Source organism: Phacochoerus africanus, chromosome 1 (assembly GCF_016906955.1).
Source record: "Phacochoerus africanus isolate WHEZ1 chromosome 1, ROS_Pafr_v1, whole genome shotgun sequence".
Taxonomy (NCBI): domain Eukaryota; kingdom Metazoa; phylum Chordata; class Mammalia; order Artiodactyla; family Suidae; genus Phacochoerus; species Phacochoerus africanus.
The window spans coordinates 110,955,631-110,977,989 of record NC_062544.1 but is presented as its reverse complement, the minus strand read 5'-3'; the positions used below and the strand labels follow the sequence as shown (position 1 = coordinate 110,977,989).

The window sequence follows — 22,359 nt, the reverse complement described above, 5'->3', positions numbered from 1 at the left end:
TCCTCTAATCCACAAACCCTATTCAAATTCTGCCAATTGTCCTAATAACATGCATCATGTGTTACATATATTTACCATGTCTCTTTGGTCTTCTTCAATCTAGAATAGTTCCTAAGTTTTTCCTTACCTATCCAAACCTGGATAGTTTTTCTAAAGCAGAGGCCAGTTAGTTTGTGGGTTTTTTGTTTTTTCTTTTTTCTTTTTCATCTGCACCCACGGCATATGGAAGTTCCCAGGCCAGGGATTGAATCTGAGCTGGAGCTGCAGTCTACGCCACAGCTGTAGCAATGCCAGATCCTTAACCGCACTGGGCCAGGCGTTGAACCAGTACCTCTACAGAGTCAAGCCAGATCATCAACCCACTGCCCCACAGCTCAAACTCCCTTGATTTTGTTTTTGGTTTTTTGGGGTTTTTTGGTCTTTTTTAGGGCTACACCCACAGCATATGGAAGCTCCCAGACTAGCAGTAGAATCAGAGCCTTACCTGTCAGCCTGCTCCACGCCACAGCAATGCCAGATCTAAGCCACATCTGCCGCACTTGTGACAACTCCCTATCCTTAACCCACAGATCAAAGCCAGGGATCCAACTTGCATCCTCACAAAGACAACATCCAATTCTAAACCCTCTAAGCCACAATGGGAACTCCAAGGCCAAATTACTTTCTACACTGCTTCTCAACTTTGATTTGTCTGATGTTTCCTCATGATTAAATCGAAGTCAAGTGTTCTGGCAGGAATGCTACAGAAATGAACTGTTTTTTTCTCATCATGTGAAATGCAGTGGTGCTGATTTATCCCTGACTGGTATAGTTGACTTTTGAACACTTGGTTAAAGTGGTGCCTGCAAATTTCCTTCACTATAAAGTTACTACTTTTCCTTTTGTAACTAGTCGGTGTCTAATGGGAAGATGCTCTGAAACCAAGTAGATATCTCAACCCTCTGCAAAATTTTCCTGCTATTTTTAGCCTCTATAGATGAGTCTTCTCCGACTCAATCAATTGTTACTATGATGGTTGTCAAATGATGATTTTCTAATCCCATCATTATGTCTACATTTATAGTTGACTTTCTACCATAAGGAAGCACTTGTTTTCTCTCCATTTTTCTATTAATTCATTTATTTATATCATTATGCATCCATGGTCTCCTATTTTGTCCAGTGGGTTATAATCCATTATGATCATTATTTATCTGATGCTCAGTTTGACCCAGATTTGCTCAGTGGGACTCCCTTCAAACTGGGCTCTCTGTCCTTTTGACATGTTCCCATCACCGTTTGAGTACTTCTTTACTTTGTAACATAACAAGATGTAAAATACTCATCTAGTACTTTCCATATTCTAGCCCTGGAACCAGCCATTTCTCCAAAAAGCTCTGGTTCCTTTTAGAGGAGTTCAATGTTCAGAAATCAAGATCTGGGCTCTGTGTGTGTTAATTGCTAATAAGCTATCACTATTTACTTACACACACATATAAATGAACACACAACTGCATTTATCTGTTTATCTGTTGAAACCAATGTGTCCGAACCAATACTTTCAATTCTTGTCAAACACAAGGCTTATTCTCTCTATATTGCTAAATCCAATAGTCATTTCTCAGTTCATATTTTATTTGACTGCTCATAGTATGTAATACATATCAAAACTTTCTTTTCCTTGAAATTTTCTTATCTTTGCTCCCAGAACACCATAGTAATCTGATTTTCCTCATTTTTTTCCTGGCTACTCTTCTTCTATTTTTTTTAAAGCATCTTTTCATCTTTATGACCACAAAATGTTGGAGAGCCCTGGGATTTAATTTCTTTCCTATCTGCATTCATTCAAGAGTCTCATGATTATATATAGCTTCTAATCAAGCAATAAATAGCCTTTGTTATCCAACAAGTATCTTTTGATATCCAAATCTCTTCAGTTCTGAATTTGAACATTTGAAATTTCAGATAGTGAGGGGTGCCATATTATCCAACATCCTTTTAGTTTCTGAATTTTGAAAAATAAGTAGGAAGACTTCAGATGGAGATTAGCTGGACATTTATGGGACTGTCTTCAGTTCCTCTGTTTGCGCATCAAGAGTTGGGACGGTGGGAACTTCTACAGTGGCACAGCAGCAACGAACCCGACTAGTATCCATGAGGACTCAGGTTTTATCCCTGGCCTCGCTCAGCATTTCTGTGAGCTATGGTGTAGGCTGCAGATGCAGCTTAGATCTGGCGTTGCTGTGGCATAGGTCAGTGGCTACAGCTCCAATTTGACCCCTAGCCTGGGAATTTCCATATGCTGCAGGTCCAGCCCTAAAAAGACAAAAAAAAAAAAAAGAGTTGGGATGGTGAAGATACTCAGATACATTGACCACTCCCACATTTTTATCACAATACCAGACCTCTCTTCAACTCTAGACTTAGCTATCCAACTAATTTACTCTCGGATACCTAGTAGACATCTCAGGCTTACATATTACATAGACAATATCAAACTCCAGATATGGTCCCTCATGAACACCTTCACCAAACTTCCTTCTTTCAAATTTTCAAGGTAAAAATTTTGGTGCCATATGTAGCTTACTGTTTCATACCTCACACCCAACTTGTTAGGAACTCTGTCAGCAACACCTACCGTTTCCTAAATTTCACTTTTTTTTTTTTTCTTTTTAGGGCTATACCTGTGGCATAGGGAAGTTCCCAGGCTAGGAGATCAGTCAGAGCTCTAGCTGCCAGCCCACACCACAGCCATAGCAATGCCAGATCTGAGCCGCATCTGCAACCTACACCACAGCTCATGGCAGTGCTGGATCCTTATCCCACTGAGCAAGGCCAGGGTTGGAACCCCCATCCTTATGGATATTACTCAGTTTCATTACCGCTGAGCCACAATGGGAACTCCAATTTGAACTTTTCTTAACTATTCTTCGCAACCATCCACTGTCACAGTCCAGTCATCTCTCCAAAAGGGTATTCCTGCTGTGGGCTACCTGAAGTCAGTTTTCAGTTCAGCAGTAAGTCAGTCATGATACAACAGCCCTTCAGTGGCTTACCACCTTACACGGGGTGAACACCCCAGTGCCTACCATGACCTTCTCATACACTGGGTTCTGTTGCCTCTCTGTCTTCACCTCTTTTCACTTCCCTCTCATTCTTGCTCTCCAGTCACTGGCCCTCACTCTGTCCCTTGAACAAGTCAGATATGTTGTCCTCTCATTGCCTTTGTACTCGCTTTGCAGCTGGGGTGGCACGATCTTCCCCAGGGCATTTGCTTGCTTTTCCACCTTCTCCAAGATTTTCTTCAACAGATTTACATAAAATTTATAGCCCAAACATCTGATATCCATTTTCTTTTTCTTTTTTTCAGGGCTGCACCCACGGCATATGGACATTCCCAGGGTAGGGGTTGAATTGGAACTGTAGCAGCTGGCCTACACCACAGCAATGAGGGATCCAAGCCTCATCGGTGACGCACACTACAGCTCACAGCATTTCCTGATACTTAACCCACTGAGTGAAGCCAGTGATTGAACCTTTGTCCTCATGGATGCTAATAAGGTGATCCACAACGGGAGTTCCCTTTCCTGTAATTTTAAAGCTGGCTTTTCATGTCTTCAAATGAGTTACTTAATTTTAGTCTGTGTTTGACATTCACATTATCTACATCCCCTGAAAGTCTGTTTAAAAAAAAGGGAACTCAGAGTTCCAGCTATGGCACAAGTGGGATTGTTGGCTTCTTGGGAGCGCTGGAATACAGGTTCAATCCCCAGTCTAGCACAGTGGGTTGGGGTTCCACTGTTGCTGCAGTTGTAGATCTGATCCGTGGCCCAGGAACTCCATGTGCTGCAGGGTGGCAAAAAAAAAAAAAAAAAAAAAACTCTTATAGCTTTCTCTCTTATATTGAGGTTTTTGATCCACAGTGAATTAATTTTGTATATAATGCGAGGTAAGGGTCCAACTTCATTCTTTTGCATGTGGTTATCTAATCTAGTTTAATCAGTATCAGTTGTTGAAGAGACCATTCTTTCCCTTTGAGCAGTTTTGGCACCCTTGTCGAAAAATCATTTGACCATTGGAGTTCCTTTGTGTTGCAGTGGGTTAAGGATCTAGGATTGTCACTGCAGTGGCTGGGGTTGCTGCTGTGGCACAGATTCCTGGCCCAGGTACTTTCACATACTTCCGGCCCCCAAAAAATCATTTGACTATACATGCAGAGCTTGTTCCTGGGCTCTCTGTTCATTCCATTGATCTATGTCTGTCTTTATGCCAGTCTCACACTATTTTGACTAATTTTGAAGTCAGGAAGTATGTGTTCTTCAGTTCTTTTTTTTTTCAACTTTTTTTTCTGTTTGGATTCTACATGAAGTTTAGGATGTGTTTTTCTATTTCTGCAGAAAATATCTCTGGGATTTTGATAGAGCTTGCCTTGAATCTGTAGATTTCTTTAGTTAGTGCTGAAAGTTTAACATTATTAAGTCTTCCATCCATGAATAATGGATATGTTTCCATTTATTTATGTCTTCTTTAATTTTTTTCAGCAACGTTTCATAGTTTTCATTGTACAATTATATCCCCTCCTTGGTTAAGTTTAATTCTTAAGTGTTTTATTGTTTTTGATGCTAACGTAAATGAAATTGTAATTTCCTTTTCATATTACTCATTATTAGTTATTAAAAATGCAACTGATTTTTGTGTGTTAACTTTATGTCCTACTATTTTGCTGAAATCATGTATTAGTCATAACAAGTTTTAATTTTGGTCAATTTGATTAATATGTGTCTCAGGGTGTTCCTCCTTAGGTTATTTTATATGGTATTTATTGTGCTTCCTGGATTTGAGTGAGTTATTTCTTTCCCATGTTAGGGAAATTTTTGGCTATTATCTCTTTGAATATTTTCTCTGGCTCTTTCTCTCTCTCCTCCTTCTGGTACCCCTATAATACAGATGTTGGTGCATTTAACATTGTCCCAGAGTTCTTTTAGACTGTCTTCATTTCTTTTCAATCTTTTTTCTCTTTTCTTTTCTGAGTCAGTGATTTCCACCAGGCTGTCTTCCACTTTGTTTATTTGTTCTTCTGCCTCCCATATTCTACTGTTGCTTCCTTCTAGTTAATCTTTTATTTCAGTTATTACATTTTGCATCTCTGCTTGCTTTATCTTTAAATCTTCTATTTCTTTGTTCAATGTATCTTGTAATTTATCAATATTGCCTCCAGTTTGTTTCCAAGATCTTGAGTCATCTTTACTATCATTAGTCTAAAGTCTTTTTCATGGCGGTTGGTAACCTCCAGATCGCTTAGCTGTTTTTCTGATTTTTTTTTTCTTGTTCCTTTATCTGCATCAGAATTCTCTCCCTTTTCATTTTATAAAGATTTTTTGTGTGGTCTCCTTTTTACAGGCAATACGGTTGTATCCTCTCTTCCTTCTGATGTCTGACTGATGTTGGTACAAGGGGACTTGCAGGCTTCCTGATAAGAAGGACTAGCACCTGCCCACTGGTAGGTGGAGCTGATTCTTATCCCTCTGGTGGGTGGGGCTTTGTCTCTGGGTGTTTGTCTTAGAGGCAGTGGTTGGGTGCATGGTGCCTGGGAGGTCTTTAGGGTGCCTGTTTGTTGATGGGTAAGGCTGTGTTCCCATCCTGTTTGTTGTTTGGCCTGGGGCTTCTCAGCCCTGATGAGCAGGGCCAGATTTTTCCAATATGGCCACCTCCAAGGGAGTTCATGTTGATTATTCCTGAGAATTTTGCCTCCAATATTATTCCGACACAAAGAGCTACAATCACCCCCTGTTTTCCCAGGAGATCGCCCAAGAACTCCAGGCAGGTCTGATCCAGATTCCTATGGAGTCTCTGCTTTGCCCTGGGACTCAGTGCACAATGAAAGCCTGTGTGTGACCTTCAAGAGTGGAATCTGTTTCCCCCAGTCCCGTGGAGCTCCTGCTCACAAGTCCTGCTGGCCCTCAATGCAAAATTCTCCAGGAGCTCCTCCTACCAATGTCAGACCTCCAGTGTGGGGACCTGACATGGGGATCAAAACTCTTCACTCCCGTGGGTGAGCCTCTGTGATATAAGTTACTTTCCAGTCTGTGGGTCACCCACCCGGAAGGTATAGGGTTGCTTATATTGAGTAGTTGCCCCTCCTACTGTCTCAATATGGCCTTCTCTTTGTCTTTTGAAGTACAATATCTTTTTTGGTCATTTCCAGTCTATTTTGCTCAAGGTTGTTCAGCAGTTGGTTGTAATTTTGTTGTTTTCATGAGAGGTGAGCTTCAGTCCTTCTAACTGTTAAACAATTTTTTGCATTCATGGAATAAATCCCTCTTGGTGCATAATCCTTGTAATATACTGCTGAATTTGATTTGCTAGTATTTTGTTGAGGATTTTTGCATCAATGTTAATAAGTGATATTTCTTACAGTGTCTTTGTCTGGTTTTGGTATCAATGTAATGCTGGACTCATAGAATGAGTCTGGAGGTGTTCCTTCCCTTCAGTATTTTTGGGAAAGTTTTTGAAGTGTTGATATTAGTTCCTCTTTAAATGTTTCATAAAATTTACCATTGAAGCTATCAGGTGTAGGCTTTTCCTTTTGGGAGGTTTTTTGATAACTGATTGAATTGGTGTACTATATTGTTTTTATAATTTATAAAAATGCATACATTGTTTAGGTCTAAATATTTCAATCTTGACCACATTGCTTTTAATAATTATCTAATAAAATGTTACATAATCTATTCCTCAGCAGCTTAAATATTAACATATTTATTTGAATTGAAAAATGAAGTCAGGTGTTCCCATTGTGGCTCAGCAGGTTAAGAACCTGACTAGTATCCATGAAGATGTGGATTCAATCCCTGGCCTCATTCAGTGGGTTAAGGATCCAGTGTTGCTGCAAGCTGCAGTGTAAGTCACAGCTGTGGCTATGGCATAGGCCAGTGGCTAAGGCTCCAATTTGACCCCTAGCTTGGAGACTTCCATATGCCAGGGGTGAGGCCCTAAAATAAAAGAAAAAGAAAAAAAATGAAGTCAGTCTTTTGTGACAAAAATAAAATTTTTGCTGAATTTTTTGGCTATGCTCCTGGCATGCAGATGTTCCTGAGCCAGGGATTGAACCTGTGCCACAGCAGGGATCCAAGCCACAGCAGTGAAATGCTAGATCCTTAACCTTCTGAGCCATCAGGGAACTCCTTTTGTAGATTTTGTTTGACAGTAAGGACTGGATTTGTCAGGTTATGTGACAGAAATTTTCAGTAAGCTGAATGAGGTAAATGTTCGGCTCTACAGTCTAGATGGAAATATATCTAATCCTTGTGATAAAATATTTTACCAGAAATATTGTATTGAAAAATTTCTTTTTTTTTTCTTTTTGTCTTTTAGGGCCGCACCTGCGGCATATGGAGGTTCCCAGGCTAGGGATTTAATCGGTGCTGTAGCCTCTGGTCTATGCCAGAGCCACAGCAACTCGGAATCTGAGCCAAGTTTGTGACCTACACCACAACTCACAGCAACACCGGATCCTTAACCCACTGATTGAGGCCAGGGATCGAACTGCGTTCTCATGGATGCTAGTCAGGTTCATTAACTGCTGAGCCATGACCGGAACTCCTGTAATTTCAATGAAATAAACAATATTGTGATTTTTCACAAGAAGATCTGAATAAATTGAGTTAAACAAGATGCTTCTGAGCTAAAGGTAAAAAGTATTTGTCAGAGCTCAACAAACTGTGCCACACACGCCCTATCTAGCCTGCCACCTGTATTTGTTTGTGGTAGAGTATTTACCATTTTAACTATTTTAAGTGCACAATTCAGTGACATTAAGTACATTCACAATGTTGTGCAGCCATCATTACTATCCATCTCCTAGACTTTTTCATCATCTGAAACAAAAACTCTGTCTGCCATCTGTTTCTATAAATAAAACTTTACTGGAAAACAGCCAGGCTCACTCATTTACATATTGTCTACAGCTGCTTCTGTGCTACAATGGCAGGGCTGAGTAGTTGTGACAGAGAACATATGGCCTGCAAGCCAAAAACATTTGCTATCTGACCCTTTTTAGAAAATATTTGCTAAACCCTAGTCTTGATAAATCTTAGAAAAGCCTTTTTGGTGTCCTTCCCAGAAACGGAGAAAGCCAATGACTGTAACAACTGGCAAACAATCATGCAGTTTCTAATGCTTTTCTTTTCCTCAAAAATTGAAGAAATCAAATTAAGTTTTCACCATTTAAGCAATAAAAACACTTAATTGATCATTATATGAATTTACCCTACATTTAATTTGGAGAGCTCAGTGCAAGATATATCTCACTTCTAAACACTTTGGCATTTTTTTTTTTTTTTGGCTATGCCTGCAGCATATGGAAATTCCCAGGCCAAGGGTCCAACCCTCACCACAGCAGCCACCTGAGTTGCTGCAGTGAACACACCAGACCCTTAACCTTTGTGCCATGTATATTTATTTATTTATTTATTTTTTGCTTTTTAGGGCCACACCCATGGTATATGGATGTTCCCAGGCTAGGGGTCAAATCAGAGCTTTAGCTGCCGGCCTACACCATAGCTATAGCAGCATGGGATCCAAGCTGCATCTGTGACCTACACCACAGCTCACAGCAACTCCAGATCCTTAACCCACCAAGCCAGGCCAGGGATCAAACTTGAGTCCTCATGGATACTGGTCAGATTCATTTCTGTTGAGCCATGATGGGAACTCCCAAAGTACATATTTTAATAAGAATTCAATATTTGTTTAGAGTTCTTTTCTTTTGAAGGAAAATTTACAGCAAAATGAAAAAATTTTCTTTATAATTCCATAATGGGTATGTATACATCTGTGCAATGCAAGTCTATTTCAAACTACAACTTTTCATCCCAGAAAATTCCCTCATACTCTTCCTTCCCCCAGAGGCAACTATACTTCATAGTTTAATCTGTTCTACAATTTCATATATATTAAATCATACTGTAAAATACCTTTTGGATAAGATTTATTTCACTCAGTATAATGTCTGCACGTACCAAGTTTATTCCATTTGATTATTACTTGTCAACTGGGTTATTGCTCTTTTCATCAGGGAGTTGTAAGAGTTCTTTCTATATTAAGGTTGCTTTTCATAGCTTTTGCTTGCACAGTATTTTTTTTTATATTATTGCACTTGTATACAAAGAGAGGACTGTGTGTATTCTTGTTGTTGTTGTTGTTTGGCCTTATCCATGGCATTCGGAAGTTCCTGAGCCAGGGATCGAACCTGTGCCACAGCAGCAACCCAAGCCACTGCATTGACAATGCTGGATCCTTAACCTGCTGCACCACGAGGGAACTGCCTGTATTCTGTTATGGCCACCAAATTATTACATAGTTAGACTTCAATAGAGTTTAAGAGTTGTGCCTTCTGGGAGTTCCCGTCATGGCGCAGTGGTTAACGAATCCCACTAGGAACCATGAGGTTGCGGGTTCGGTCCCTGCCCTTGCTCAGTGGGTTAACGATCCGGCGTTGCCGTGAGCTGTGGTGTAGGTTGCAGACGCGGCTCGGATCCCGAGTTGCTGTGGCTCTGGCGTAGGCCGGTGGCTACAGCTCCGAATAGACCCCTAGCCTGGGAACCTCCATATGCCACGGGAGCGGCCCAAGAAATAGCAACAACAACAACAACAACAACAACAAAAGACAAAAGACAAAAAAAAAAAAGAGTTGTGCCTTCTGGCTTTTCCTATTCCCCTGCCATCTCTTGCCAGATAATCTAATCCTAAAGCCATTAGTTGGAGTATGGAAGGTAGATGTAAACATTTTAGGGTGGCTTAGCATAAGGTTGTAGGAGCCAAGATGGGGAGAGTATACGTACATGGGAGGATAGCCAACATGGAATTGGTTGCATTTAGGTGAATTGGTAAATAAGTAAATATAATAGGGACAATGGCAGTCAGATTTCTCATTGTTAGAGAAGGAAGTTTTGAATATGCATTTAGTCAAGTTTGGAACCACTTGGGTTTGTCTAATAAAAATAAATGGAGGAGTTCCCGTCATGGCGCAGTGGTTAATGAATCTGACTAGGAACCATGAGGTTGCAGGTTCAATCCCTGGCCTTGCTCAGTGGGTTAAGGATCCGGCATTGCCGGTAGCTGTGGTGTAGGTCACAGACGCAGCCCGGATCCCGAGTTGCTGTGGCTGTGGCATAGGCCAGTGGCTATAGCTGCGATCAGACCCCTAGCCTAGGAACCTCCATATGTCACGGGAGCGGCCCTAGAAAAGGCAAAAAGACAAAAATAAATAAATAAATAAATAAATAAATAAATAAATAAATAAAAATAAATGGAAGGGACATTCCCATGGTGCAATGGGTTAAGGATCTTGTGTTGCCATAGCTGTGGAGCAGGTCACAACTCTGGCTCAGGAGTTCCGGTCGTGGCACAGTGGAAATGAATCCGACTAGGAACCATGAGGTTGGGGGTTTGATCCCTGGCATCGCTCAGTGGATTAAGGATCTGACATTGCCATAAGCTGTGGTGTAGGTCACAGATGTGGCTCTGGCGTTGCTGTGGCTGTGGGTGCAGACTGGCAGCTGTAGCTCCAATTAGACCCCTAGCCTGGGAACCTCCATTTGCCCTGGGTGCGGCCCTAAAAAGACAAAAGACAAACAAACAAAAAACCAAAAAAAAAACCTGTGGCCCAGGGGGGAAAAAAAAAAAGCTGTGGCTGAGGTTTGATCCCTGGTCCAAGAACTTCCGTATGCTGTAGGTGGGGCCAAAATAATAAAAAATAAAATTAAATTAATAGCAGGTTTGGTGAGGAATGGACTATTTACATGCTTTCAAAATACCTCCCCAGAAAATGCTAATTAATTATAAAGGCAAAAATAATAACCACCTTAGAGAAGCCTGGCAGATGCTCTCAAACATGACATCAAAGTAATGGAAGAAATGAAATCATGGGCCATTTGATTGTTTGCAGTGACAAAAACCCATGGCATGAAGAGTATCAGTCAAGCTCGCAATGAGAGACATTCTATAAAATGACTGGCTTGTTTTTTGTTTCTTTTTTTTTGGCTGCATCCTCGGTTTTGGAAGTTCTCGGGCCAGGGATTGAACCCGAGGCACGGCAGTGACAATGCTGAATCCTTAACTGCTAGTCCACAAGTGAACTCCTAAGATAACTGGCTTGTAGTCTTCAAAACTGTCAATTTATGAGAGATAAAGACTGAGGAACTCTTCCAGATTGAAGATTTGAAATCTGATGTAACAGAGCACATGATTCTGAACTGAAAACTTTGGCATCAGGAACTTATAGGGGCAACAAGAAAAACCGAATAGGGTCTGAGGATAGTACTAATGCTAATTTCCTAATATTGATTATATTGTGATTATGTAAGAGAATATGCTTGTCTGTAGAAATACAAAGTAACATTTTTTTTTTGGCTGTGCTCCCAGCATGGGGAAGTTCCAGGGCCAGGCATTAAACCTGAGCCACAGCACTGACCCAGGGCCACAGCAACGACCATGTCAGATTCTTAACCCACTAGGCCACCAGGGAACTCCCAAACTAATACTTTAATTAAAAATTTACTTATTTTTTGCTTTTTAGGGCTGCGCCTGTGGCATATGGAAGCTCCCAGGCTAGGGATCAAATCAGAGTCGTGGCTGCCGGCCTACAACACAGCCACAGCAACTCAGGATCCAAGCCAAGTCTGCAACCTACACCCACAGCTCACGGCAATGCTGGATCCTTAACCCAACCAGGGATTGAACCTGCATCCTCATGGATACTAGTTGGGTTTGTCACCCACTGAGCCACAGTGGCAACTTCCCAAACTAATACTTTTTTCCCTTGTTTGTTTTTTTAAGGGCCACAACCATGGCATATGGCGGTTCCCAGGCTAGGGGTCATATCAGAGCTGTAGCTGCTAGCTTATACCACAGCCACAGCAGCAATGCTGGATCTGAGCCACGTTTGTGATCTACACCACAGCTCACGGCAACACCAGATCCTTAACCCCCTGATCGAGGCCAGGGATCGAACCCACAACTTCATGGTTCCTAGTCGGATTCCCTTCCCCTGTGCCACGATGGGAACTCCCTCCCTGATCACATTCTATTCATTTTTAAAAGTTGGTCTCAAAAAACTCGCCAGACTTTTCTCTAAATTAGTCACTTGCTGTTCTGAGGTCAGCTAGCACTGTGTTCAAAACTCTATAATGGCCAATCACACTTCGCTAATAACTTAAATCCCTTCTGCTTCTTTGTGGTTCATTCATTCATCTAATATTTATGTACATTTGTTAAATAACAGGCCCTGTTCCCAGCACTGAACCTGTGAACAGGTAAAGTTTAGGCTCTCATGTAATTTCTCTGAGAAAAAATAAAGACTAACTATGCAGAGAATGTCAAATGAGTATGATTGTTCAAGATTGTACAAAAAGTTCCCTAGTGGCACACTCTGTTAAGGATTTGGTGTTGCTGCAGCTGTGGTTCAGGTCTCGGGTTCAATCCCTGGACAGTTAACTTCCACATGCCGCTGATACAAAAAAGCAAAAACTTAAGATTGTATGGTCAATACAGAAAAAAAATCAACAAATTATAAACCTGCCACTCAGAAATTAAAAAAAAAAAGATTGTATGGTCAGGGGTTGCTTTTGTGAAATACGAATTTGAAAGCGCATAAGTGACAATTAGAGGGGAAGAGGTGTCCTGGTCATGGGGACAACTGGTGCAAGGGCCCCAAGGCAGGGACAAGTTGGTGTGGCTGAAGCCTTGATAGGGTGTAAGATGTAGATGTGTCAAGTCGAAGAATGGTCGAATGTAGTCGTCCCATGTGAGTGTTTTGTAAAGACCGACAAGGTCACTTCGTGAAGAAAGTCTGAGGGCAAGTGGGGGCAGGCAGAGATTCCCACCTGGATTGTGGGTTTCTCCGCCGGCATGCGACACCGCATATAGGCTCTCCCTTGGAACATCTCACACCATCCCTTTTCTCCGGGCGGTTACAGTCGATTACAAAGAATCTCCGTGCCCCTGTAGACCGCGTAACGACTCGACAAAGGGAACCAGGAAACTGCCAGAGGCACAGAAAGCGAGTCTAGGTGGCGGAGAGGATGCGCAGGCAGCCCCAGATGACGGAAGGGGCGGGTGGATTTGTTCTGAGGCTGGCCTGGCGTGAGTGCTGCGCATGCGTGTACGCGTGCCCCCGTCGGTTAGGGCGCCGGTCCGGAGAAGGGGCGGGGTCGGGTATCTGTGCCGGAAGGAGGCTGGTTGGGCGGGGCCGGGAGGCGGCGGTGGCGGCTGCGCGCGCGCGCGCGTGCGAACGGGGAATACCGCGAGGGCCGGGGCGGGCGAGGCGGTGGGGACGACGGACGGCGACCATGGCCGCGGCGGCGGGCGGCGGCGGGGGCGGGCTGGCGGCGGCGGCGGGCGCCGCGGGCACGGGAGGCGTGGCGGCGGCGGCGGCTGGCCTGGCTGTTTATCGGCGGAAGGACGGCGGCCCGGCCAGCAAGTTTTGGGAGAGCCCGGAGACGGTGTCCCAGCTGGATTCGGTGCGGGTCTGGCTGGGCAAGCACTACAAGAAGGTAGGTTCGCGCGCCCGTAGGGCGGGGAGGCCACGAGAAGGGGGCCGGGGGCGGCTAGTGGCCTCGCGGGCCTCGGGCCGCCCCTCCCCCCGCGCGCCACGAGGGACAACAAAGGCAGGAGCCTGGACCACCACGCCCCCGCGGTGCGCTCTCGGCGCCAGCGCGCTCTGGGCTCCGCCGGCCCTCTGGGTTCTCCTTGGAGCCCAGGCTCCCGGGGCGAACTCTTGTGAAGGAGCAGGTCGAGCTCAGCAACCCGGAGGGTGTGAATCTTTCTCTTTTGTTGGCTGCTTTAGATGTGTGAACCGTGGTTATTAAAACTGTGCTAGAGTTGTAAAAGTAGCTGCAAGTTTTATTTAGAGAGTAGTCTTCACAGGTTAGGTGGCTAAGGTTAGGTGACCTCTTATTGAAATGCCAACAGGACTGTGGATGATTGTACCCGGACATTAGTAACAGCTGGTTAATACAATCAGAGTATTGATGAGACGTATTAAAAGGGGCTTTTACCTCACCTTACGTCTGCTTATGTATAGTGGGGTTGTATGAGATAATGTTCACTTGTACATAATGTGAGGCATTCCCTGAGAACCCTATTTATGTTACACCCTACTTCATGTCACCTTTGTTTTCTTCATACCACTTTTTAAGATTATTCTTTTCAATAACTTGTTTCTCCTACCTTGGAGTGTAAGTTCTACTGAGTCGGTGGTATTGAAAGTTGTGACTTAGTCCTTTGTTAATAACACATTTTTTAGCTTCTTATTTTTTTTTTTTCGGTGCCTCCAAGTCGTGTGGCCAAGGCAGGAAGTTCTTGGGGCAGGGATTGAACCTGAGCCACAGCAGCAACCCTAGCCACTGCAGTCACAACGCAGAAACCTTAACCCACTGCACCCTAAGAGAACTCCTTAGCTCACCCTTTATGTAAATAATTAGAGATGACTCCCTTAGGAGGTGTAAGAAAGCAGAATACCAAAAATACTGTCTGTGTCCCTGCTTTTCAGTTCTCTACTTCCCCCATTATGGACCACAGCCACTGGGGTAAGGACCTTTGTCAGGCCTGTTCACTTGCAACGTGTCCTGGAACATGTTTAGTACTCAATTGTCTTGCCCTTAGTAGTTGCTTAGTCAATTTTTTTTTTTTTGTCTTTTTGCCTTTTCCAGGCTAGGGGTCTGATCAGAGCTGTAGCTGCCAGCCTACGCCACAGCAATGAGGGATCCGAGCTGTCTGCGGCCTACACCACAGCTCACAGCAAAACCAGATCCTTAACCCACTGAATGAGGCCAGGGATTGAACCCGCAGCCTCATGATTCCTAGTCATATTCGTTAACCACTGAGCCACAACAGGAACTCCAGTAAATATTTGTTGAGTGAGTGAAAAGATAAAGTAGTCTAGAAACCTGCTCATTTGGGGTTACAGCACCGTGAAGCTTATTAGCTTTTGGAAGTTAGTTGTTAGGCACCTGGAGGGATCTTGGGTTCTTTTGACATTATGCTCAAGTGGAAGAGCTGACATTACATCACTTGGGTGCTTTCAGATGTGATTGTCTCTTCTTTCCAGTTAAATTTATTTTTCATAGTGTTGGAAGCTGGGCAGTCTAAGATAAGGGCACCAACAGATTCAGTGTCTTGAAGAGGGTCCATTTCCTGATAGACAGCTATCTTCTTTGTTCTGAGATATGGTGTAATGGACAAAGGAGTTCTTTAGGGACAGAGGTAACCATTTCTTATCTGAAGTTTTAGGAAGTGAGAGTGTATTTTTGCTTACAGTGTTTTTTTTTTTTTTTTTTAACGGCCAGACCCTTAGCATGTGGAAGTTCCCAGGCTAGGGGTTGAATCAGAGCTACAGCTGCCAGCCTGTGCTACAGCCATAGCAACGCCAAATTTGAGCCGCGTCTGCAATCTATACCACAGCTCACAGCCACTCAGTATCTTTAACCCACTGAGCGAGGCCAAGGATTGTTCCTGCGTCCTCATGATCTTAGTTGGGTTCGCTAACCACTGAGCCATGAAGGGAACGCTTTTGTTTTTTGTTTTGTTTTGTGTTTGTTTTTTTTTTAATTTTTTTTGTCTTTTTGCTTTTTCTAGGGCTGCTCCCTCGGCATGTGGAGGTTCCCAGGCCAGGGGTTGAATTGGAGCTGCAGCCGTTGGCCTATGCCAGAGCCACAGCAACATGGAATCTGAGCCATGTCTGCGACCCACACCATAGCTCAAGGCAACAGTGGATCCTTAACACCCTGAGCAAGGCCAGGGATTGAACCTGCAACCTCACGGTTCCTAGTTAGAGTCATTAACCACTGCGCCACGGCAGGAACTCCTGTTTTGTGATTTTTAAATGGCCGTACTCACTGCCTGTGGAAGTTCCTGGGCCAGGGGTTGAATCTGAGCTGCATCTATGGGAATGACAAATCCTTGAATCCACCGTGTTAGACCAGGGATCGAATCTTCACCTCCACAGCAACCCCACCTGCTGAAGTTATATTCTTTTTTTTTTTTTTTTTCTTTTTTGGCTGCCCCAGGACATAGGGAGTTCCCAGGCCAGGAATCAGATCTCAGCCACAGATGCGGTGATTCTGGATCCTTAACCCACTGTGCTTGGCTGGGGAAACAAACCTGGATCTTAGCTTGCCAGAGACGCTGCTGATCCTTTTTTGACACATGGGGAACTCCAGCAGTTGGATTCTTAGCCCACAGTGCCACAGCTGGAACCCCTACAGTGTGTATGTGTATGTGTGTGTATATATATATAAGTATTCACGCACACATGGATACACACATATTTGTATATAAAATGTGTGCATACGTATATATGTATATGTATATATTTTTTATTTTTTTAGGGCCACACCTAGAGCACATGGCAGTTCCCAGGCTAGGGGTTGAATTGGCGCTGTAGCCACAGCCACAGCAATGCCAGATCCTAGCTGCATCTGCGACCTACACAACTCATAGCAACGCAGGATCCTTAAACCACTGAGTGAGGGCAGGGATTGAACCTGAGTTCTCATGGATCCTAGTTGAGTTCACTAGCCCTGAGCCACAATGGGAACTCCTTATAGTACATTTTTTGATGCTTTGAATTTTTTCTTTTTTTTGTTGTTGTTAGGGCTGAACTCTAGGCATATGGACGTTCCCAGCCTAGGGGTCTTATTGGAGCTGTAGCTCCCGGCCGCTTATACCACAGCCACAGCAACTCGCTGAGCCGAATCTATAACTTACACCATAGCTCATGGCAATGCCGGATCCTTAACCCACTCTGTGAGGCCAGGAATCGAACCCTTTTCTTCATGGGTACTAGTCTGGTTCATTACCACTGAGCCACGACAGGAACTCTAAGATGCTTTGACTTTTTTCCCTCTGAAATTTTGGAGTCACGTTTGGGATTGTAGATTTTTCTCATCTACATGTAAATAGACAAAAATACTGTTTTTCCTTATATAGTGGTAAAATGGTCCCTTTTTTGTGTAGACAAGAGCTTCTGGTAGTAGCTAAGGGAATTGAATATATTTATATTATGAAAGTATTTTTTCCTATTCATTTTTTTTTTTTGGTCTTTTCTAGAGCCACTCCCACGGCATATGGAGGTTCCCAGGCTAGGGGTCTAATTGGAGCTGTAGCCACCAGCCTACACCATAGCCACAGCAACACAGGATCTGAGCCGAGTCTGCAACCTACACCACAGCTCATGGCAATGCCGGATCCTTAAGCCACTGAGCAAGGCCAGGGATCAAACCTGCAACCTCGTGGTTCCTAGTCGGATTCATTAACCACTGAGCCACGATGGGAACTCCTTTCCTATTCATTTTTAACTTAATTTTTTTTTTTTTTTTCCCCTGTAGTCGTGCATGCAGCATATGGAAGTTCAGCTTCCATTCGACCTCTAGGCTGGGAACTTCCTTATGCTGCACCTGCAGCCCTAAAAAGCAAAAAACAAACCAAAAATTTATTTTATTGGGGAGTTCCATTGTGGCTCAGTGGTAATCAACCTGACTATTATCCGAGAGGACACGGATTCAATGCCCTGCTCAGTGGGTTGTAAGGATCCAGCATTGCTATGTCTGTGTCGTAGGCCAGCAGCTGCAGCTCTGATTTGACTCCAAGTCTTAGGGCCATACCCGAGGCAATGCCATATGCCTCGGGTATGGCCCTAAGAAGACCAAAAAAAAAAAAAATTTATTGAAGTATAGTTTTTCTTGAAAGTTTTTTTTTTTTGGCTGTGCATGTGGCATTCCAGAGTGGGGATCTATCCCTCGCCACAATGGTGACCTGAGCCACGCGTTAACATCAGATCCTTGCTGAGCCATTAGGAAACTCCCTGAAAGTACTGTCTTTTTAAATCATGAGTCCGTTAGCCAAAACTTTGGGTCTTTTTTCTTGTTTTTTCTTTTTTGGCTGCCCTCAGGCATCTGGAGTTCTCCAGCCAGGATCAGATCCGAGCCACAGTTGGGACCTAAGTTGCAGGCTGCAGCAATGCTGGATCTTTAACCTACTGTGCCAGGCCGGGGGTTGAACCTCATTCCAGCATTCCCAAGATGCCACTGATCCTACTACATCACAGTGGGAACACTATTACATTGGGTCTTAATGTACCTTAATGTAGTTTTTTCCCCAAGTCTGAGTTTTTTACCCCATTTTGTTGCATTTTAATTGACTTGTAATATTGTATTACTTTGTTAATGTGGCTTTAACAGAAATACTCAGAAGTGATATTCCTTTGGATACCAAGGAAGAGAAAAGAAAAAAGGAAATACAGTAATAGTCACATTTGTCTCCAAGCTTTGTGCATCTCTTTGGGCACAATTTTAAGCAGGCAGTTTTAGCCTCGAATTCTTTCAGAGATTTTTTTGGGTGGGTGAGGAAATGGCCGTTAGCTTGACTGCAGGATTTGTCCCAGAGTGTTGAGGCCAGTAGGCTAATGTTGGCTCTGTCTCTCAGGCCTTAAAGATAAGGTTAAAGTTAGGTTTGACTTCTCAGGCTTTCATAAAGCCAGAGTGTATTTATTGGGTTACTCAGATTCAGAATGGTATATCCCTTGGGTTTGACATCTGGGCTTACCCTTTTCAGTTGGTGTTGGTGTGATGAAAGTATTAGCCAGAAGGTTCTTTGTTTCTGTGCATGATATATTTCTACTTAGTGTACACATTGTTGGAGGTTTTTTTTGTTTTTGCCTTTTTTGGGCCACACCCAGTGGCATGTGGAGGTTCCCAGGATAGGGTTCGAATCAGAGCTATAGCCACTAGCCTACACCACAGCCACAGCAGCTCGGGATCTGAGCTGTGTCTGCAGCCTGCACCACAGCTCATGGCAACGCTGGATCCTTAACCCACTCAGCGAGGCTAGGGATTGAACCTGTGTCTTTTTTTTTTTTTTAAATTTAATTTTTTTGTCTTTTTGTCCTTTTTGAGGGCCACACCCATGGCATGTGGAGGTTCCCAGGCTAGGGGTCTAATTGGAGCTACAGCTGCTGGCCTATGCCACAGCTGTAGCAACGCCAGATCTGAGCTGTGTCTGCAGGCTACACCACAGCTCACCGCAGTGCCAGGTCCTTAACCCACTGAGCGAGGCCAGGGATCAAACCTGCAACCTCATGGTTCCTAGTCGGATTCGTTTGTGCTGTGCCATGATGGGAACTCCGAATTTTCAAATTGTTAAATCTCAGCAACTATATGAAATAAACATGGCATTTTAGTACCATTTTTATTGATGGGCTTATGCATGCATTCAGTGAACAATTGAGCATCACCATTTCTGGGCATTTGGAATGTAACTCACTTAGGGAGTTCCATCCATGGTGGTCTCTTGGTTAGGATTTGGCATTCCCACTGCTGTGGCTCAGACTTGATCCCTGGTCTGGGAATTGAAATCCCACATCAAACCACTGCGTTCTGCAGCCAAAAAAAAAAAAAAGTAATTCAAATCTTCACAATAGTAGGTTCCCTTGTGGCACAGAAGGTTAAGCATCCAGCGTTGCTCCATTTTGGGTGCAGGTTCAATCCCTGGCCCAGGAAATTACACATTCTGCCGGTGTGGCCAGAAAAAAAAAAAATCTTTACAATAATCTTGGATAATAGATAACATGAGAGAAACCTGAGGCTCCAGATTTAAATCAATTCTAAGATTATAGTTAGGAATGGCAAATTTGGGATACAGTGTTCTCCCTAGCTCCAACCCCCCCCCCTTTTTTTTTTTGCTACAAATACTCTTTCTTTAAGGAATTCATAGTGCTATGGAATAAATAGACATAGGCTCTTACTGGTGAAGTCCAGGTGATTTCAAATTAAAAGAGAACTTCCTTGTGTTGTTTTTGTCTTCTGAATGCCCATAGGAGTTGCTCAGTAAATATTTGTTTAATAAATGGACAGGTTAACTAGTCCAGGAACCATTTAGACTTTATTAATAAGTTGGCTTAGCAATACGGAAGGGAGAGTGAATGCTTTTTGATTGGCATGAGCTTCAACTAGCCAAAGCAGTCCAGCGGAGTGACCACTTTTGGTAAGTGGAAACTGAAGCACAGAGAGGGTAACTGTGTGCCTGAGGCTGCATTTTAAGTCTACTAGAAGCACAGAAGACTCTTTCTCTGCCTAAGCTTCCTACTTTATATTATTGGGTACCTATTTTTCATCCTAACTTTGAAATCATGAGAGGTTGTATTTCTGTCCTAGTTGTAAGTGATTCTCAGAGGATAACACCTTATTGACTGCAGGTTGATTCTTTGGAGGTGAAGTAGATCCGAAAGCCAGTAAGTTCCCAGGTGGGTTTCTTCCCCAAGTTTGGCTCACTCCTGAAGTACGATTTAAGATTTTATAGAGTTCCTGTCGTGGTTCAGCAGAAATGAATCTGAAATGAATCGAATTAGAGCTGTAGCCGCTGGCCTGTGCCACAGCCACAGCAGTGCCAGATCCGAGCTGTAACTGTGACCTACACCACAGCTCATGGCAACGCCAGGTCCTTAAGCCACTGAGCAAGGCCAGGGATTGAACCTGCATCCTCATGGATACTAGTCAGATTCCTTTTTTGCTGAGCCACAATGGGAACTCCAATTTACCTTTTGATTAAAAAAATAAGGTTCATGGAGTTCCTGTCATGGCTTAGCGGTAACAAACCCGACTATTATCCATGAAGACGTGGGCTTGATCCCTGGCCTTGCTCAGGGGTTAAGGACCCGGCGTTGCCATGAGTTGTGTAGGTTGAAGACCCGGCTCGGATCCCACGTTGCTGTAGCTGTGGCGTAGGCTGCTGGCAACTACAGCTCTGACTTGACCCCTAACCTGGGAGCTTCCATATGCCTTGGGTGCGTGCGGCCCTAAAAAACAAACAAAAAAAAGTTTAGCAGCATGGTTTTCTTAAGACTCAAAAAAAGTTTTTGATAGCTTTTAAATTCTAATAACTTTTAAAACCTTGTAGTCATACATTGGCTGCCTTTTCAGTAGGTATGAGATAAAGTTTAACACTAATATGTTAAATGTCAAATTTCATTTATGTGTTAAAAATGTTATCTTTTCATTTACATGTTTGACAATTATTGTGGGTGATTAGGAGAAAGTAAACAGTTAAATATTTTTTAGTTAAAAAATTGAATTTTAAAATATCTAAGATAATCGTTTTGATGGGGTTTTTGAACCTGGCCATTTTTATTCTGAAACTGTAGGGCCCCCCCCCCCATGAAACTTTTCTCATCCGAGTGACAGTATGTTAGATGAGACGTGTATAGATAGTCTTGAAGTTCATTTATTTATTTATTTTTAATTTTTTTATCTTTCTGCCATTTCTTGGGCCACTCCCGCAGCATGTGGAGGTTCCCAGGCTAGGGGTCCAATTGGAGCTGTAGCCACCAGCCTATACCACAGCCATAGCAACCCCAGATCCGAGCCGCGTCTGCGACCTTCGATCATGGCCTCACTCAGTGGCTTAAAGATCCAGGGTTGCCATAGGCTGTGGAGTAGTTCACAGACAAGGCTTGGATCTGGCGTGCTGCTGTGGCTGTGGTGTAGGCTGGCGGCTACAGCTTGGATTCGACCCCTAGCCTGGGAACCTCCATACGTCTCAGGTGTGGGCCTAAAAAGACAAAAATAAAAAAAGAATGAGAGATACCATGCCCAAGAAACCAAACCCAAGTCATCTTATCTGCACCTGAACTACCTTAAATTAATGGCAAGATCCTGTACCTCAAACACAAGCATAATGCTACAATGGAATGAGACCTATTAGCCAGAGTATTTTGTATGTGGGATGAATGTAAACAATCTATGACCAGGGAGCTGACTGTGCTGTTTTTCAAATAAGTCCACAAATTCTTTGACATCCCTCTTATCTAAAGAGAGATACCAGAGTTCCCATTGTGGTGCAGTGGAAACGAATCTGACTAGCATCTATGAGGATGCAGGTTCAATCCCTGGACTTATCAGTGAGTTAAGGATCCGGCATTGCCATGATCGAACCTGTGTCCTCATGGATACCAGTCAGAGTCCTTTCCACTGAGCCACGATAGGAACTCTGGTATGTCGCATTGCTATGATGTGTAAACTATCTATCTGTTATATATCCCTTCCCAGTGCCCCCCAGTATCCCGTATTTGTTTTTTGGTTTTGGTTTTCATGGGCACATCTATAGCATATGGAAGTTCCTGGGCCAGGGATTAAATCCCAGCTGTATCTGTGGCAATGCCACATCCTTAACCTGCTATACCACAGTGGGAACTCCAGCCACTATTTGTTTATATAAACTTTTACATCAGAGTGCATGTCTCAGACACTAAAAATCTGCCGCCATGCTAGTACCTAGGTACTAGGAAGTAAGCTAATGTGTTTAGCACAGTCGTCCCAATTTTTGAAC

At 43.4% G+C, this 22,359-nt stretch overlaps 1 protein-coding gene across 2 annotated transcripts in view; it reads left to right on the top strand.

Annotated features, from left to right (window-relative positions):
- Positions 1 to 13,225: 13,225 nt before the first annotated feature.
- The window catches only part of SMARCC1 (SWI/SNF related, matrix associated, actin dependent regulator of chromatin subfamily c member 1), a 168,365-nt gene continuing 159,231 nt past the window's right edge, over positions 13,226 to 22,359 (top strand). Inside the window, exon 1 of one of the 2 annotated variants that reach the window (XM_047772896.1) lies at positions 13,226 to 13,532. In XM_047772896.1, coding sequence (XP_047628852.1) covers positions 13,329 to 13,532 — 204 coding nt within the window. In that variant the 5' untranslated portion in view covers positions 13,226 to 13,328. The remainder of the gene's footprint in view (positions 13,533 to 22,359) is intronic. The other variant, XM_047772905.1, reaches the window with a different exon arrangement.